Raw genomic sequence first — 13,251 nt, forward strand, 5'->3', positions numbered from 1 at the left:
CGAATGTGTCAGTTCCAAGGGTTCCTTTGCTCTTAAGATGCTTTTTTTGAATGGAAAAAGTGATTGTTTGTCTTTGACACTAACTTCATATAGGGCCTTGCTTGTCTGCAGGTTCTGCACTCCATCTGCCATTTTTTTTAACAAGTTCATATCTTTTCTGTTTAAATGACGTAACCTATGGTGCCATAGATCTTTACCACAAGTGACAGCATACTCTGTCAACACATGGATTCTGCACTATGTCTAATTGATAAATACCATTTTTAATGGTACCGAGGCTATTAGTTCATCATTTGAGTTCAGTATTTTACCAACATTTTTATGAAAAATCACAGCATTTTCTTTGCTTGTGATTTTATTCACTGAGAGTAGGTTGGCTGCAATGTTTAGAGTATGATGCACCTCGTGGGCTGTGATGAGGCTGGTCTTGTTATTGACTGACAACTGAGTATCAACAGTTCCCAAAGATTCTGTCGTGAGAGGATTGTTGTTTGCCGTTCGGATTTTTATGTTAGATTCGGCCACACAATTCCCCAACTTCTTTTTTGTCAATTGCACTGATGCACATGAATCTAGTTTCACTGTTTTCCATGTTTGTTAGCATACATATTAATAATGCATTGTTGGTTTTATAGTCGAAATCACTATCCCTCGTTCTTTCATTCCCCTTTAACTTGTCATGACAAACTGCAGCAAAATGTGCCGTCCAGTTGCAGTTGTAGCATTTGTAAGGCACTGCTTGAGGTTTGTTTTGTTTGTTGTTGTTCCATGAAGATCAATTACTGTAGAGTTTTGTATCAATATTGGATGATCGAACTTGGCTTGGACTAGATTTTACTTCTTGTAGCACTTTGATTTTAATGGCATCATCTGTAATTGCAATTCCTGAGCTCTCCAAGGCCATTATCATGGGTTTGTACTCTTCTGGGTGACCTGCTAGCAATAAAATTCCAACCCATTCATCAGATATCTCAAATTTAATTTCATGTAGGCATTGGGCCGTTGAAGTTATTTTATTCACATACTTTTCAACTGATTTACAATTATCTAAGAGAGTCAAGATTAATTGACGCAACAACCAAACTTCCGAATGAGGCCAGAATCTTCAAATAGCATTTGGATCTTGTCTCATGCTTGCTTTGATGTTTCACATTTTTCATTGTGGTGAATTAAATCCTTCTCTACTAGTAATGACATTTTGGCTAATGCCTTGCGATCTTTCTCTTTCGCTTCATCTAACTTGTTTCCTTGGATGACATCCCACTGGTCTTCTAATCTTAACAGAGCTTTCATATCAAATATCCAAATTGCGTAGTTTTCACGACCTTTCAGTTTTTACACAAAGGACAGACTGTTCGACGCCATGACACCACAATGCAAAATATTAATAATATCCTCACTCCACTTCGACTAAAATCATTAATCCACACAGATCGACACACGTGGGCCTATAATCTTTGTTGGGTATATGTAGTTTAGATAATAATGCCTTGGTCAATAAGTACTGATTGTCTTTTACTACAGATGATAAACGTCACACAAATGACAATGGCCGTGACATACACACACTAACCAGATACAGAAAAAAAAACCCGGAGTGGGGATACACCACTAGAGTCAAGTTAAAGTTTAAACAATTTACAAATTAACACCCTTCACTTTTAAACTATGTTAGGTTGTTGTAAACCACAGTGAAATTACTTAACAGATCCACACCATTACCACCACCACCACCACCACCACCACCACCACCACCATTACCACCACCACCACTACCACCACCACCACCACCACCACCACCACCACCACCACCACCACCACCACCACCACTACCACCACCACCACCACCACCACCAACACCAACACCACTACTACCACCACCACCACCACCACCACCACCATTACCACCACCACCACCACCATTACCACCACCACCACCACCACCATTACCACCACCACCACCACCACCACCACCACCACCACCATCATATACAACACATCTTTATTTCTATAATCAGAAAACAGTTATTTAGGCAATATAGTTGGCTGTATTAATGACTTTGGGAGTTGTTAAAACTTTTTCCCTGGAAAACTTTTTTTTCTTTTAGGTACATATGTGGAACATTTGTCTGATCTCTATGATCAGCCAGTTGTAGAATATAAGTATGATCGTAGAACATAATTAAAAAAAAATCATATAGGGTTGTGTGAGAATGAGATTTAGGCCTCGAAAAATTTTCGAGAAAGAAAATATTTTTCTCGCGAGAAACGAGACGAGAATGAGAAATTTTTAAATAATCAAGATTTACTGTAGATATCACTTTCAAAATATATTGTTCTGTACATAAAACTGTTGTTTATCATATAGAATGACAATTTAGTTGCCTGTGCACAACTGACGTGCACCACACGTTACGTAGGCCTACACTAAATTATAAATAAACATTCACTTACTTAGGTAAAAGTCTAGTAGCTAACATGTTAATTGTGATGATAAGCATCAACAAGAAATCATCTAAGAAGAAATAATAATAACCTGTACTAATAATAATAGTATCAATAAAAATAACAAATTATGATGAAAACACCTTGAATTATTAAACACACTATTTTTACATCCTTTTTTTTTTATTTTCATGGAGAAAAACAAGTTCTTGCACATGTTCTGCAGCAAGAAGTTGTCTCCTGCAGCTCACAATGTTCCCAGCTCCTGAGAACACTCGTTCACTGGCTGCCTCAGTCGCAGGAATCCCAAGAAACTGCATTGCAATTTTGCACAATTGGGGGTAAAGACTACTGCACTTCTCTTTCCACCATTTTAAGGGGTCATCCGCTCTTGGAATAGTAGGCAAAGAAAGATAGTCTGACACTTCCATGTTGCCATTATTTTCAGCCTGTTGTGCCAGTTCATCGAACGCATTCCAAAGAGATGATTCTTTTCTTTAGCTTCAGGTTTTTCTGAATCAGAGAGAATATATTTTGCTTTAAATAGTTTAAATATAACATTTTGACAACCTCAATAAATACACACTTTATAGATATACAAACTTTAAACTGTTGTACACATTGTTAAAAAAATAATAAAGTAGGCATTCAAAAATTATGTAAGTATGACAAAATGTTTTTTTTAACTTTTAATGTAGGTAATGTTGAAGTTAGTGTCCTGAAACATACATGTTACTCATAATATATTTAATATTGATCAATATTTGAAACCTTAAAAAATTTTTAATTCAACACTTGAGCTTACCTGGTGTGTTTGTTTGTGAAGGTGAAATTTGTTCCACTTTTGGCTTCAAATGCTCAACTGCCATCATTTTTTCATCTTTGGGTACAACAACGTGCTTGAATCGTGGATCTACTAGCATGGCAGTGTAATATGGTTCACTTCTTTCAAACAAAGGGAACCTGGCCTTCAAAGACTGAAGCAATGCTCTAGCAAACACCACACCAGCTCCCATTATTCCCTTATTTTTATTTACATAACCTGCGAGATATTGTGTCACAGAAAATAAAACCGGTATTATCATTGAAGCTGATGGAGACTGTTCTGCACATAATTCAGTTGTGACTTCATATAGCGGTTCAAAAATTTCTACGTACCCTTGAACGAGTTGCCATTCAGAGACTGTTAAGTTGTCAATATTTTGAGTGGCCAAATGACATGCAAGTGCTTCTTTATTTTCTAGTAACCTGCTGAGTATGAGATACTCTTTAGTTCCATCTAGTCGCACAATCTTGGTTCAAATTCAGTGCTGGCAGTCCAAGTTCAGTTTGAATTTTATGAAGTTTCTCGGTAGCACTGGAGCTATGCTTGTAATTTTGTAATGTCCAACAATTGTCCTAGCTCTTTTCAACGTGCTGCCCATTCCATCAGTCTCCTTCAGTGCATCATTTAATGCTAACTGCAATGTATGTGCAAAACATTGAAGTTGAACAAGTTCTACACAGCACATTGACATACCAACCTTTATGTTTCTACCATTATCTGTAACTACATATAGGGGTATTGCATCTTTTAGTTTGACAATTTTCCACTCTTGCAAGACTGAAGTAAACTTATCTGCAATGGCAGCACCAGTGTGACCTCCCGTAAAGTGATAACAACCAAGACAAAAAGTCTTGAGGGTAAAATCTTTGATAAAGTGGCATGTCACTGCCATGAACACATCATTGGCAAGGGAAGTCCACAAGTCACATGTGGAAGACATGGAAGCTACACTTGCCAATGCATAAATACCTCTTATTATAGTCCATGTTGTCGGAAAACAAAAATGCCGACATTAGTTGCGACAATCTGAGAGATCCTATACGTTTACTCCACCAAAACTGTAAAGTGTTTACAAAAAGTAGGCATTGCAAAATGCTACAGCTAATGTAATAATATAAATAAAAAAGCTAATGTTTATATGAATTAGGTAAAACTTAACAATGTGTCACTTGGCACGTCCAGGAGGTCGCACGGAAGTCAGAAAGGCACTAAACTCTCCTGCATCATCCGTCTGGAAGCTACTGGCATCAATAGAGCAGAGTCATCAACTGTCAGGGAGGGGGAACAAAAAATATCTCTACACAATCTGTCAGATTGCCTGCTACTAACGAAGGAGTAAACTAACTTGTTTGTGACCAAGAACCCTGTTTGTCATTTTGGTTTATTTTCCTCATATTGGTCTGAAATGTGATGTCAGTAGTAATTTGGTAAATTAATACAGTGCATAAAGGCTCTGTCAAACTGTCAAATTTCCGACTCCGAACTATATTTCACAATAGTTGGAAAGGAAACATTGGAAAAAAAAAAATGGCTTCCATTTTTCTTCACCAAATAAAGTTGGATAGATAACATCAAATATGTTTTAAATCATGTCACACTATCAGAGTTAATTTTTGGACATAGTTATCCCACACATTTAAATTTTAATCTCATTTTGAAATTTAAAAAAATGCATCATGCTGGATGATTATTTTGAACTTTTTTTAGTTTGTTGTGTCTTTATCAACTTTAAATATCTTTGTAATTTAAACTCTCATTTATACTCATTACATAATATAGTATATTCCGAGACTTTTAAAGTTTTATATTTGCTTTTTCCATATTATATTGTTTTGCTTAAGTGACATAATCACATTATTTTAGTTATTTCACCATTATAACTTTTTAATCATCCAAGTGTTTATCACCATTTTAAAGATTTGTTGTGGCCTAAACAAATGCCATTTTCGGGCTGTACTAATGATGTTTTCGTTGACATCATAATTTCCCAAAATTATTTGACCAAACATATTAAAAAGTGTTTGAAGTAAAATTTTTACAGTGTGATGAGGCTTTAACGGAACCTGCAGTGCAACACGGTTAATCTCACTTCTTAGGTGTAGCAGGTTGGCGTCTGTGACAAACTAAAAAATCTTTTTATATTGAATACACAGTTGAAATATGTTGTGATTAAACTTGTTTGCATGATGCAGGACGACTTCTTACTGCGACACTACGACAAGGGCCCGTGCAAGAACAAGCTGGGGCACTCACGAGCGTCAGTGATCTGGCACAGGACTCAGGTGATTGGCATTTTCGCTGGGTTCGGCATTCTGCTGCTGGTGGCGTCTCCTCTGCTGCTGCTGGCTGCTCCATGCATCGTGTGCTGCAAGTGTCGAGTGTGCAGCGGCAGCAGTAAGCTAGACTCTGATGACGAACTGCAGGAGGAATCTGCATCGTGAAGAAAACTTGTTCATTATTTTTGACATTTTAAAACTCGACGATTGGCTCCAGGCTTCCATATATTTGCAGAAATCGGCTCCAGGCTTCCATGTGTTTGCAGAAAATACGTTTACAGGTGAAAATTGCGTACTGTGTTGTACTTAACAATAATTTTCATAAATGACTGTTTTTGTTCTGCTTGGATGCACATGAACATCCTCTGCAACAGAGAATTGTTTACTTAGATGAAAGTGGGTGTTTCATTGTACTTGTTTATAATCTGTTGCTAACTGTACTATTAAATATAAACTGATCTCCTAAAATATGTTCGCAAAAGTTCAAATTTTTTGCAAGTACTTAAGTGAGATTAATTGGAAAGAAAAACATATTAGTGTATTTACTTTTACTGTGGTAATCAATGCAATTATTATAACTAGCATAAGTCACAAGTGTGATCATTCACAGATTTTTTGGTGATTGGTTAAGTTAAGAGGAGGTTCTAAACAAGACTAGTGAAAATGGTTAAAATAGCTTTCAGTGCTGCATTTATCTGTGATAAAGTGTACATCTCAAGTCTTAGTCTGTAATGTACGCCTTCTGTGAAGTTGTTATTGATACTGTTTGAACTAAGACACGTGACACTTGCCAAGTGTTATGTAAAATTTAAACCTTTTGATAATGTTACCATTATCATAGGCTCAGAGTATGGCATGTGTGTATGTATCTCCTAACCTCAAGCACTCCGCCTGACTGTAAAGGATTGTGCTGTAGGTGTACTAATTAATTGTATAATTTTTACTACAGATAAACTTCTGTGTTTACTTAAAATATTTGTGTCTTTAGATATTGTGTTTTATGTCTTTAACAACTTTTCATATAAATGCAATAACCATTGCAGCATTTGTCTTTAGAATAAATTAAAATTTCTAATTGAAAGGTGAAATGGTTTGGATGAATTCATAAAACTTTTTGTTTTATTAAAAAAAAAAAACACTATGCCTTTTTTATCCATGACATGCTTGTGTGAAAGTGTGTGGGAGAATGTGTCGTTTTCTGGCCTGTGTAGTCGAGGGTTCCAAAGGACAAAAATGTTAAATGAATAGGTGAGGTAAATGTAAAATATTCTACAGTAAAACCTCGCACAACAAACTCCTTTATAATGAAATCCTCGGTATAACGAAGCAACTGTTAAGTCCCGCCAAATCGCTATGTAATCCTATGTATTTATACCTCTAAATAACAAAGCATTTTTTGGATGCAACGCCATAAACACCCGCTACAGCGAAGGTAAAACGGAAAAATCTTCAAAATATTTTTGTAGGATTGTCATAAATTTTCAATTTTGCTTCGTAAATAAATTACGCTTCGGCAAGTAAATAATACTGCCGCCATCTTACAACTGATTGGCCATAGAAGTAAGAGTTACGGACGTACTGAAACGCACGTTGACTACCAACATAAGCTATCGTACTTTGATTAATTGACCTTCCAAAACTGCCTAGAAAATTTCATCACGTGAACAATTTACATCCTCGTTCTGTGAAAATGTGTGATCGTTTATCCGTGTTGTAATGAATGCCGATAACCAATACCGATTCTGTGGAAGTGTTTCTTAATTAAAATCTGTAGGTTTAGAAAGTTGTTTTTGTTCCATGTTGTTGGGGAAAATAAATTAGTTAACCATTTATGTATCTTGTTTAGAGGTTAAGTTTTTCTGGGTTAAATTTGTTCGCTTGTAAATAGGTTATGGTTGGACAAATCTCGTGCGGTAATAAATGAGACTTAACTTTCAGTAATTTATTGTTAGTGTTCGTAAAATGAATAAAAAAAAACGGAAAGCAATTTCTCCTACAACGAAACTGGAAAATCTACACGCAGTAGATCTGGGAGGTAAAAAAGCAGAAATAGCTAAAAGATTTGGCATTCCAAATTCAACGCTGTCAACAATTCTTTCCCAAAGGCATTATTACGTAATATACAATATACTTATGTACTGTAATCAAATCGGATTGGTTTGCTTAATCTTCATTTGCTTTGCTTGAGGACTCTGTAGCATGTATTAAAAAGTAGGTAAGTACTTTGTGTATACTGTATCTATATACTGAGTACCTATTATTACTTCTGATTTTTTTTTTTTTTTAATAATAATAATAATGATGGCTACAGAAAAAACCCTTTGTATCAAATCATTTGTTCGTTGGTTTTGAATTCACCTCATTATAAAGAAACCTCGCTATAACAAACACACATAATATCAGTCCCTTCAAGTTTGTTATACCGAGGTTTTACTGTACTAACCTTGTTATAGTATTTGTGCCGTTATTCTCAAGCGACCCATACACGTACGAGACTGGCTCGTGACTGTCCCTCCATTAGGCCCAGCCTTTGAAGGAGGAAGTAAGCGCATGTGAAGGCTGTAACGAGCCAGGCTGATCCCAACTCTGTTGGACAAGGTTGTGGGCTTGAGTAGGGGAATGCTAGCTACACACCAGGTCTTGTGAATAAGAAGTGTTTACCATGTTTAAGATGTTCAAGCCCTGACTTTGGAACTAAATTTGTAAACCAAATTTTAACAAATATTTAACAAAATCTTTTAGTAATACTGCATATTCTCATGTCATTCTAAAATAATATGGACTGTCAACTAAGATGTAGTTTGTTAATTGAAATGTGTGAATTTTCTTGGTTGCAACTAGAGATGACATTGATTTTGATGCTGATGTCAATTTTTATCTTGAATCCCAGCTCTATTCAGATTCTGGATCATTAGTTTACAAAATCGGTAAAATAAAATACTAGGCCTGTGCGGCGCCAAGGGCAGAGCACTCGAGCACCATGGAGCCTTCACCTTCCCGCCATCACTGGTCAACCACAATAGAGAAAGTTTTCTAAAGTCATTTGTATCCACTCCTTGGCCAGCTTCCCTCGACACCGCCAGTCGATTAATTAATCATATAGTGTTATTTTGGGACTCTTTGCATTTCACATAATTTTCTTTGTTTTAAAGTGAGCCACATGTGTGGACCTGCCATCATGGAAAATGGCCTAGCTTCGAGGCTTGTTTCACTCACACTGGGATGCCTCGGGGCTTCACGTGCAACCAAACTAACCTACATTTCACTAACTGGGACTTTGTAGCAAGCCGCATAGCATCTCCATGAGACGCGGGTCTACAGGGCTCTCTGCCTCTGCCCTGTCACGAGGAGACTGGATGTTCCCTTGTCATTTATCAGCGTCACCTAGCCATGTGCATACTCAGGGCTTCGCCTGTTAATAATTAGTAAACTTTATTGTATTTGTATGCGCCACGCATGTCACATGACCTAACGTTTTGCACCGTCCGCCCTGTCTCCGTGTTGAAGAGACAAGATCCACATTACTGCGAGTAAGCGGTACCTCAGTGCATAAGGATGAGTCAATGACATTCAGACCAGGCCAGAGGCCTATTCTTGACACCGTTGGAATAATTCCGCTAGCAGAAAATCTGTTAATTTCATATCGATATACAGCTAAATGTCTACTCTTGAAACTGCTATAGCGGCTATCGGATACAACATTGTCCGGTTGATGAAAATCCTCTTTAGAAGTGTGGCACCATTGTTTTTACTTTTTAGTGTTGACGTAACTAGTAGAAGGCCAATCACAATGAGGAAAGCAGCATTTCTCATGAAAGGGTGTTATATTTTCCATTTTATTCATCTTTGTAATTTATTTTACTATGTATTTACATCACAATTAACTAATTTCTCAATTATTCATCTGTCGTATTGATGGATGTGGAAGTAATCTGTATAAATGCATAAGTAATAATTAAAAATGAGTCTCAAAGTTACGCCCGAGACACGGAATATTCCTTTAATGTTTGTGAAATAATGTTTTATCATGGGAAAATGTAGAAAGTACTATGAAAACAAATATTTACAAAAATGTTAACAGATTCGTGAGTTTCAGTATTTAAAAACTCTCTTTGCACTTAAAAAAGGATAACTTTTTTTGAGTCTACAATTGTGCTTATTTGGCTCTTAACTCATATCAATTTATTGTGTATACTAGAGGCAAATATAAATTTTGTGCAATGTTTGATGGTAAAAAAAATTGTTTGTGTATGTGTTCAATGATTTTTAGGTAATTGTTCCTTATTGTGTATCCAATTTATATCAAAGTTTTATAATTCATATACTTACAAAATAAAATATATATTGGCTATGGTACAGTTTTGCATCACTAATACATTCAACTGCTTACTTTATTTTAATATTTTATGTTAACATACAATTATTTATGTTGCACAGAACAATTAATCATCCGAAAAATGTTCCTCAAACATTTATACATATTGTAAAGATCAAATATATTTTGGTAATCCTACAGCTTTGTATCAAACACAATCAGTTCCTTTCTTTAGTCTAATATTTTATTTTAAAATACAACTGGATGCACAATAAGTAAGGACCTGAAAAAAATTGTAATAAAATCTAAAAATAATGCGAATTTTGATGTTTTGAAGCCAAAACATGATTTTCTAGTTTTTCCCCTTTTTTCCCCCTCACAATTTCTACACAAATGAATGCTAAGTTTCCTACTGTGCTATTGTTTTGTACTACTCCTGAACACCAAGTGCCATCGCCCTATTGTCCATGCCAGGCAAAGGGCTGAAAAGCTTAGTTGTAAAACTACATGCTCTGCATCAAAACTGCATTACCTACTTATGCCGGTTTTGACCGCTGTCATCTAGGGTGACAAATGACACGGGATTACACTTTGGAATATCCGGAAAGGTGGAGAGAGAGAGAGAGAGCGCTAGTGTAGCTGTCGTAGGATCCTGCTCCCTTCCTCTCCTCTTTGTTCCCGCTGTGAAGGCAGCTCCCACTCATTTCTCTTACGGCTACATATGCCACCCCGCTTATCCCTGCATTATTTATTAGGGATGTGCGAAGCTTTGAAATTTTCGAATCCGAAGTGAATATTTTTAGGATTCATATTAGATTCGTTGAAAAAAATAATATTCCTAAATTTTCGAAGCTTCGAAGGCAAACAAATATAAATAAGTCTTCTTTAACTTGCCATTTAGTAGAGCCAATTATTAAAATGTGCATAATTTCTGCTAAAAACTTCAGGAAAATTGGTTAAGGATTCGTATACTTACGTTGAGGTTAAACATACCGACGGCGTACTTTTACAATTCCGTCATGCAGAAATATTAGGTACCATAGCAAATATTAACGCCATGACTATTACTAGTGTAGATATTCATTACAAAATCTTTATTTATGCATTTCCATCCACAAGACCATATAAAAACACCACGTTATGCTTAAAATTTAATTTACGTTTTCTAATGTTTGTTTACCACGACAATATTGCCGCCATTTTGCGGCCAGATGCTGCCAACTAGCCAAACTACGCCAGTCAGTTGCACAATGCACACACAGTTGTGTAATAACTGATCACGGAAATAATTTGAATGGAAATATGTATCTTAGTTTTTCAGACATACGCCGCACGTTTTTTTAAAATTATTGTTCGGAAAGGAAAGTGCCGTGGTTGCCAACCATTACATTTCACAGAATGATATTGGCTTGGTGGTAGGCAAATAGCCTGAAATTGTCTTCGCTGTATTAACTGCGCTCATTTATATCCTCTCTTTTCTATGCCTCGGCGTCACTTTTTTTGTTACCTGTTCACCACGTTGGTTGAGTTCTATAAGCATGCACTGTAAAATTTGAATGGTAAAAAATGTAATTACATTATACTTTTAATTGTTTTAGTAGAAAGTGGCACCATTTTATATTTTTTCTGACGTATATTTGTAAACTAAACCTGCAATGGAATCGAAGGAAAATGCTAAGAGATGTTGCAGTGAAGTGTCGAATTATTTCACAAAATTGAGTGACGGAAAAGTTGCAAGCTGCAATAAATGCAAAAAGGAATACAAAATTCTAACAGGCAAGCAGTTCTCTTTATTATTTAGTAAGTTGAGTCGCTGTTAAAAGCGAAAAGTGTATAAGATGTTGCGTGAAATGTGTTACTTGAAGGTTATATAAACAAAAAATGTGTTCATGACGGTTGGTCACTTTCACAGTCCACAAATTAGCATATCTAGCACAGAATATTTTGTTATACATTTTAATTAACTCAAACCATTTTGTGAATTTAGTAGTTAGCACAATGATATGGTTTTGTTAACAGTATGTACAATGGTGTGGGTTCAAGCTACAGGATATTTGTCAGGCTCATTTCTGAATAAAGGAATTTGGGCCAACAGTATAAGCCACATAAAAAAAGGGAAATATGACAGGAACCTTAGAAACAAACTTTTTAAGGGTGGTGACAGTTCAAAATGAAAATAATTGTGCTGTATGTCATGTGGGAGCAGTATTTAACACAGCTAGAAAAATTATTTGAATTCGCGAATATTTACAATATTCGCTTCGAATTTGATTCGAACTGAAAAAGTCCACTTCGCACAGGCCTATTATTTATTACTGTTTTTACGTTTGCCTTCCGAGCTTTCCGAATGACGTCCTTTACGCTTTCACTCTCTTCGCCGATGTCGCACTTCCCTTCTCTCGGAACTCTCGCAGAGGCCGGCATCACTGCTTAAGTACTCGTGGGTCATCTTTCCAGAACAGATTAGAGTGGCTGTGACAAGTTGCGTCATCCTGGGCCGACAAGACGCCCGAACAGTCCAGAAGGACGGTGTCCATTCTCGCCACTCTGCGCGGCGGCCCATGGAATTCCCAAGGCCACTCAGCGATAGATAACGGCGCGGAGGGGGGAGGAGGGTTGCAACGACCCTCGTAATCCAGCCAGTGGCATGCCTTACGTCAGTGTACGGCATGTGACATGGCGTTTAACTCCAGTGGCCGTGCAGGGGGCTGCCAGCCAGCTCTGAACCTGGTGCGTGTTGTGGTCCTACGTTCCTAACCATTATCTCACAACACACACAGTTTTGGGTTGGAACGACACTTGTGTTGCAATTTTTAAATGCAATAAATTGGACATTCTTATACCAAATATTTAATTTATTTTATTTATATTAAGAAGTCTCAAATCTCTAGCAGAATTGCAATTCCACCAGCTAAAGGAGGTGGTTAATAATTCCGACAATTTGTGACATTGATCCGACACATAATTCCACTAGGGAGTGTTCAGGAATAGAGTTGAGCAAATATCTATCGGATTTCAGTCATTCCGCTAGTGGAATTATACCAGCAGCGTCAAGCAGGTCTTTGACAGCACCGTGTGAAGAGTGGTAGTTTTGGTTCCACCAGCATGCCATTCCCTCCAGCCACGTGGCTGACGCCGACCCCCGAAGACCCTCTTGCTCCGCACCTGGACCACCCAGGGAGGCAGTGAGGCCTGCATCAAGTTTGTATCATGGTTTTGTTTCCTTAGGATTAAATTAAATTTAAATCAAATTACCTACGACTCTGTGATAGGCCTACCTACAGTATTGCATAGCGTATATTTATCAGAATATATGTCTCGTAATGAATTGAGGTAAGTTATTGCCATCCGCATTGTTTTACAATATTTAAATGTAGCTAAACTAACTT

The 13,251-nt window shown here is 36.9% G+C and overlaps 1 protein-coding gene across 1 annotated transcript in view; it reads left to right on the forward strand.

Annotated features, from left to right (window-relative positions):
- LOC134542079 (probable E3 ubiquitin-protein ligase RNF144A) overlaps positions 1-6,688 on the forward strand; it is a 272,730-nt gene extending 266,042 nt beyond the window's left edge. The window contains exon 6 of the mRNA XM_063386001.1: positions 5,464-6,688. Within this exon, the coding sequence (XP_063242071.1) occupies positions 5,464-5,712 (249 nt within the window). The 3' untranslated portion in view covers positions 5,713-6,688. The remainder of the gene's footprint in view (positions 1-5,463) is intronic.
- The last annotated feature ends 6,563 nt before the right edge of the window (positions 6,689-13,251 follow it).

The sequence above is a fragment of the Bacillus rossius genome, chromosome 1 (assembly GCF_032445375.1).
Source record: "Bacillus rossius redtenbacheri isolate Brsri chromosome 1, Brsri_v3, whole genome shotgun sequence".
NCBI classification, from domain to species: domain Eukaryota; kingdom Metazoa; phylum Arthropoda; class Insecta; order Phasmatodea; family Bacillidae; genus Bacillus; species Bacillus rossius.